The sequence below is a fragment of the Papaver somniferum genome, chromosome 3 (assembly GCF_003573695.1).
Source record: "Papaver somniferum cultivar HN1 chromosome 3, ASM357369v1, whole genome shotgun sequence".
In the NCBI taxonomy this organism is placed as follows: Eukaryota; Viridiplantae; Streptophyta; class Magnoliopsida; order Ranunculales; family Papaveraceae; genus Papaver; species Papaver somniferum.
In genome coordinates, this window is record NC_039360.1 from 170,917,200 (window position 1) to 170,923,560 (window position 6,361).

The 6,361-nt window shown below is 39.1% G+C and overlaps 2 protein-coding genes across 2 annotated transcripts; both read right to left on the bottom strand.

Moving 5' to 3' along the window:
- Nucleotides 1–1,739: 1,739 nt before the first annotated feature.
- LOC113361890 (PLASMODESMATA CALLOSE-BINDING PROTEIN 3-like) lies at nucleotides 1,740–2,909 on the bottom strand. The gene is made up of 4 exons (XM_026604974.1): nucleotides 2,776–2,909; nucleotides 2,205–2,684; nucleotides 2,049–2,106; nucleotides 1,740–1,964 (listed from the first exon to the last, which is right to left on the bottom strand). The coding sequence occupies exons 1-4, from the start codon at nucleotides 2,870–2,872 to the stop codon at nucleotides 1,781–1,783; spliced, it is 819 nt and encodes a 272-aa protein (XP_026460759.1). The 5' UTR covers nucleotides 2,873–2,909; the 3' UTR covers nucleotides 1,740–1,780.
- Nucleotides 2,910–3,107: 198 nt separating this feature from the next.
- Nucleotides 3,108–4,711, bottom strand: LOC113358013 (uncharacterized oxidoreductase At4g09670-like). Its single transcript, XM_026601511.1, has 2 exons — nucleotides 4,062–4,711; nucleotides 3,108–3,928 (listed from the first exon to the last, which is right to left on the bottom strand). The coding sequence occupies exons 1-2, from the start codon at nucleotides 4,572–4,574 to the stop codon at nucleotides 3,314–3,316; spliced, it is 1,128 nt and encodes a 375-aa protein (XP_026457296.1). The 5' UTR covers nucleotides 4,575–4,711; the 3' UTR covers nucleotides 3,108–3,313.
- Between the last annotated feature and the right edge of the window lie 1,650 nt (nucleotides 4,712–6,361).

Here is a 6,361-nt window from a genome sequence, read left to right on the forward strand (position 1 = left end):
TATGTATTCCATCCTCGTAGATGATGATTGGAGAAGAAGGTCATATGAAGAGCTTTTGGTGATGATACTGCTATACGAAGAACAAGGTTACGTGAAGAACATGAAATTATGCTGGGATTCATCGTCGATTTTGAAAAGAATGGAACTCTTGTTTCTTGAGACTACAAATGGATTTGTGCCTGGCAGGATGTTTTTGTCTGTTCATTTTTACCTAGTTATATTGGCAGTACCATTGGGTACATATTTAGATAGGCTGTTGCAATATTATTCTTTTTCTATTTTGCTTTTTGGGAAACACTTTTTGTATACACAATCAAGGTAGTAACTATGAACCACAAAGTCCAGAACATAGTAGAAAGTAGGAACCAGAACATAGAAGGGGAAAAAAAACGATTGTACCCGCTACCCTATCCTACCCGACCCGTCAAATACTGGGTCGGGTAGGGTCTTACCCGTTTAATGGCGGGTAGGATGGCGGGTAAAAAATTTCTTACCCGCCATTAAACGGGTAGGGTGGCGAAATAGGCCATATCCTACCCACCCTACCCGTTGTGCAGCCCTAGATTTTAGATTCAAAATACATCTGTTTCTAGGTTTAGGTTCCTTTCTTTGATTTCTTCTTCTGATTTATTCAAGGACTTTTGCCCTTGTTTTAAATTCTGGAAGAGATACAAGAAATTTTATCCTTTTTTCTTTGTTTTGGGTTTTTGTGGTTTAGATTTTTTGTTTGTTCTTCTTCATTCAATTGAAGACCTGTTGAAGGGATGATAATGTTTCTTTATTGTGTAAAACCAAATCCAGCAACAACAGCAAGAGCATCGATCAGATCTAACCAAGGAAACTAAGACAGCAACAACAGTAACTATACCAAGATCATTAACAAGTTCGTCAATCACCTCAACTGCTACCAAGACTCCAAAGCCGATTCATTCCGATTCAGACCATTGAAGACCTATTCAGAAGACCCATGTTACTTTGATTCCCGTTACTTTAATTTCTGTAAATACTGGTATTTTAAAATCCTTAGTTCATGGTACTTGAATGTACATGTTCTTGAAAAATCTGGTTGGACCTGATCCAGTCACTGCTTAGTTCAGTGATTCATATTGATTTTGTTCCAAAACCAATTGTGCATGTTGATGTTACTTGGCTCTCTGGGAACTATGAAATGGTACTAATGTTTGTAAGGATTGGAACGTTTAAGACCGGTGGAGATACAATAGAGTTGATGAATGTAATCGGTGGAGATACAATAGAGTTGATGAATGTAATATGATCTTGAAAATCCGTTGTAAGGTTTCCGATTTCCAAAATCGGCGTTTGCAATATATCTGAGGTTCGCCTCTTTTCCGGGAAAAAAAAACATCATTTATTTTTTTGAAAATCGTAATGGCTACCGCTAGAAGTACGGCTAATCAACACAGTTTTTTCCGCTGTGAACTCTACGAACACAAATTTTTCTTTACCGGTCACTAGTACTTTCAATTTTGTTTATAGCCCAATCACTTGTTGCGGCGCGTGATCAGTTTGAATCGATGCCTTGGCAGTTGGCACCAAGAAACCGTTGTGCGTTCATACTAATACTTGCCATTTTTATTTTTATTGACATTGTAGGTGTCATTACTAGAGTGCACCAGCCATGGAGATGGATTTACGATTTACTATAGGCATAATTTCTCGATTTGCTTTACAGATTGCACATAATCTAAAGGATTTGTAAAACCTCATGGTGGGTTTCCTTGGCCTGAAAATCTTGTCAAAAATTACTACAGTAATATTTTTACATATTCCTCGTCAGTTTTGTGGTGAAAAGTGAAGTAAGGAGTACAATAGTAGGAAACAATGGCTTCAGGAGAGCTGAGTCAGACATTGAGGAGCTATAGGGTGAAGGTCGAAACTCGGAAATGGGTGCATCAGTGGTTGCAGGACTGCCAGTATTCAATACAGATGAAGATGAGCTAGAGCTGCAAAGATTTTTAATTAGTAAATTGTTACTTTGTTCGACAAAATAGCTACTAGCTAGGCATGCCAACTGAACAAGTTATTACCTTGAGGGCGTTGTTGCTGCTAGTGATGAAGATGATGGGCAAACACAAGAACCAGTACCTGTTGATTGTGACATCAAAATAGACATTTAAGACCTTCAACGAGACGTGCACTAGATTTTCGGTATTATTGATTTATGGAATAAGTTTGAATCTTACTTGGGTTTCTGTTTACTATTATTGCAGTTCCTCCAAAGTCACAACTGGATGGTGATTGATACTCATGATAGTAGTTGTTAAACGCATACGAGGCATGGTGCTGTAGGCTATTTGGATAATAGCAAGTACCATTCTGTTCGATAGCTGAGCAGTCGGCACCTGGGATCCCACACACATAATCTAGTGCAGATTGAAGAGCACTTTCCACCAGTCCTGTTCTAGCCACACACCATATCTGCTCCAAAGAGTCCAAACCAGGTGGAGCATTAGATGTTACCGGGTTCGCAGAGGGTGTCGTATATGGTGTGGCAATGGGCATCGCCACTGGAATGCTTCCAGCTGGTGGGACTGGATAAGTCGTTGCAGGATTGGTTATCGGGGTTGTGAATGGTGCAGTACTTGGATTGGTTTTCAGGTCAGTGGCGGAGGTTATGGAAACCTTTGTCCTTACATTATAAGAGTAGCCGCCTACCAGAGAACCTGAAATTTGGCAGAAGAAAAGGAAAAATTAAGTTGGTTCAAGAATATTTTTTGAACCAAAACGAAGACGAAAAAGAACTTGTTAAATTACCTGAATAACATAACGTGAGATTACAAATGAGCAACAAAAAGAACTTGTAAGCTCTCTTGTTTTCCATTAAAACCTGGAACTGGAAGTTTATGTACATATAAAAATCTACTTGCTTTTCTCTAAGTTTAAGTGCATTTATAAGGAAGTGGATGATACAGAGACATCATCCACCACTAATAATAGAGAGCTTCAGAGGTTACTTTGTCGCTAAGGATATGGAGTTTGAAAATTTGGACGATGCATGGGAACCAAATCCAATTAACTTGTCTTTTCAAAAGATAAAGAAAAATATTTAACAAAAAAGTAGCTCAAAATGGGCATTTTTAGGTAGGTGCTTTAGAATGCACTCAGAAGTGTCAGTGTTATTATTGCTATTGGGTTCAACAACATATGTACTGCATACCAGATTAAACAAAGCTACTTAAAAAGATTCAGACAAAGTTCCATCAAATTGAGGTTCCAATGATCCAATAAAGAAAAACTTAAGAAATTCAAGCACAGACTTTAAAATGAACAGCAGGATAACCTAGACTAAGCCTCAAATCTCGACTGTCTCGAAACCCTTATCAATCGATGCCTTGACTGCATCGAGAACCAATTGTGTCCTCCTACTGATTATTGGCCATTTTGTTTCTGGTTTTGCGCCAGCTTCCTTAATACTTGTGACCAAGCTGGAGAACTCCTTAACCATTCGAGTTTCTTGTGGGAGATCAGTTGGAACAATGTGCTCACTGGGCACTGGCACCCATCCTGTCACAAGTTCTTCAAAGCCTGACTTTGAGGCAACTGTAAAGGAAGCAGAGGTTTCTTGGAAAGGAATGACAAAATCGTGCAGACGCAGAGTTCCTTTTGTTCCTAGTGCAGTAACATCCATGGTGAGATTAGTAAGGAAGGAGGCCTGGAAGGTGGCCACTTTGCCATCTTCCCATTGTAAAGATGTGCCGCATGCGAGGATTACTCCTGAATCATTAAAAATGGGTCCACGAAGTGCAGTAACTGTTTTTGGCAACTCATAGTTGGCCGCCCACAAGATGGACCTGATGCAGTACCATCCCACATCACCTAGTGCTCCAAGTGCATCAAGATCCGGCTTCACTCGAATGTCATTCTTGAGAAAATCATCCTCAGCAGTAAATGTGAAGATGCTGTGCACCTGCAACCAAACATATAAAGAGAAGTTATATATATGTTCCCAGCAATTGTTGGAAATCATTTCTTAAAGCCTCCTACTAGTATATTCAGGATCAGTCTGGAGTTAAAATCTTTGAGGGTAGTAAAATACTTACAGATCTCAGTTCACCAAACTTTTCAGAATCATCCAGAAACTCTCTCATTTTCAAAGTCCTTGGATTGTGCATCCACATAGTACCATCCATGAACTGAACACCATTATCTTCACAAGCTTTGAAAATAACATCAAACTCATTCACATTCAAAGCAACTGGTTTTTCCAACAACAAATGTTTCTTCTTCTCAGCAACTTTCACAGCCCACTCTAGGTGTAAACTAGTAGGAAGTGGTACATAAACAGCATCAATATCTGGGTCATCAAGCAGCTGTTCATAACTTCCATAAACCTTTGAAGTTGATGGAAACCCATTTGTTATAGCATAGTTCTTGGCCTTTTCGACCGAACGACTAGCTACAGCACAAAGATCCGAGTTAGGTGCTAGCGTAATTGCTCTGGCTAATTTTCTCCCGATCTCGGCACAACCGAGAATTCCGAACTTAACTTTAGAGCTTTCTAGTGCCATGTTTGAGTATGAAGAGTGAAGATTGGGTGCAGCGATGAATGACATGTTATGAAACGAGAGAAGAAGGGAGATATGTATATCTTTATTTTTTTTCTTCTTTTGGTGTTGAAGTAGAAAGAGTCGTATCGATCATTTCATGTTTTTATTGACGAAAATAACACAATTTTACCATCTGCATTACCATTTTCGTGCAAGAGTAAAACGTCAAGTAGTAGGAGTAGTTGGGAGTGAATAATTTGTTTTTGAATATAAGAAGTAGGTAAATCTTTATAATTTGATGTGGTCCGTTCCATTATCCATATCAACAAACCATGTTAGGTGAGATGGTGGCAAAGATATATCTTTCTTTTTCCTCAATAAAAGAAACAAACCTATAAACAACACACACAGTCGAATGAGGTTGAGTTTCATGCGTCACGGGAAACGAAACGAAACCAACCCATCAATGACGATGTACATCTTCACCTAAAACAAACATTTATGTAATCTTACGGCAATTCCTATGGCAATGTTCAAATGAAACTTTTTTTTTGAGCCAGGTGAATGGCCAAATAGGATTTTGCACCATGGAAAAGAAATGGGTGGTTGACCGTTAAGCGCCCGGACAAAGTTCCAGCGCTGGCGCACGTCGTTCAAACGCTGGCGCTCGTAGTTCCAGCCCTGGCGCTCCTGGCAGAAACGTGAGCGGCCGCAGCAGAGCCACTGGCGTTTGGATCAAGACCGCCAACGGCTACTTTCAAACGGTCACCGGAACGACTAGTTTCTATCTCCATAAATACAGCTCGAGTTTGATCTCACAAATTCACAACAATCTTTCGTCCGATCAATCTTTTCTTAATTTCAATTTCTTTCAATTTTCAACCATGAATTTTGATTTTGATTCTTCTGAGGAAGATATGGAGATGGATGAAAAGTTGTATGAAGAAGAAGAAATGTGTATGGAGTTTTTGCGTCAAATGGATGACGAAGCAAATCAAGATAGAAGAAAGCGAAATTTTATGTTGCAATTACAATCTGGGATCATACCAAAGCCTTTAGAGGCGTATGAAGTTGCGAATAGAAGATGGACGTAGCGAGATCGACATTATTACCACGAAAAGATGATGCATGATTATTTTAATCATGATTGTATTTATTCCGATGAGGATTTTCAGTGACGATTCCACATGGGCCGCAACTTGACGCAAAGGATTATTGCCGAGATTTGTCAGGTACAAAATTTATTTAATTATCAGTATGATGCATGACATGTACGATGCTTTAGTCCCGAAAAAAGGTCATTGCAGCCCTTCGTATACTATGTTACGGGGTACCAGCGGATTCCACGGATGATTACATCCGTATTGGGAAAACAACCGCCTTTAGGTATCTCAAATTGTTTTGCGAAACAATAGTCGAGCATTTTGGTCCAACCTTTTTAAGACAACCTACTCATTTAGACTTGTTAAGCACCGCCAAAATGATGAACAAGTTTCATGTTGGAAGCTCGATTTGTGAGATCTTTGCCACTCTTCCCGACATATTCGTTCCACATCCGTTTCGTCTTCACCACTTCTTCTGTTATGCCACATTTGAGTGATCAAAGCTACATATTCACTAATGGCTGCTGAAATTGCGTGAAAACGATGACACAACCCATCAACATCACGTCTATTGGTGTTACCGATTTCTTCACAAATTTTTTGTAAAATCTTATCATAAAAAGTTTTTTTTTCTTGATAAATACCATTGATTTCATCTAATCTATGTAATACATAATTTCTGCAAAGTGACTCGTCTTCATCCATTGTATACTTGACACCACGAATTCTTGTGTTTCTTGGTTGTGATTG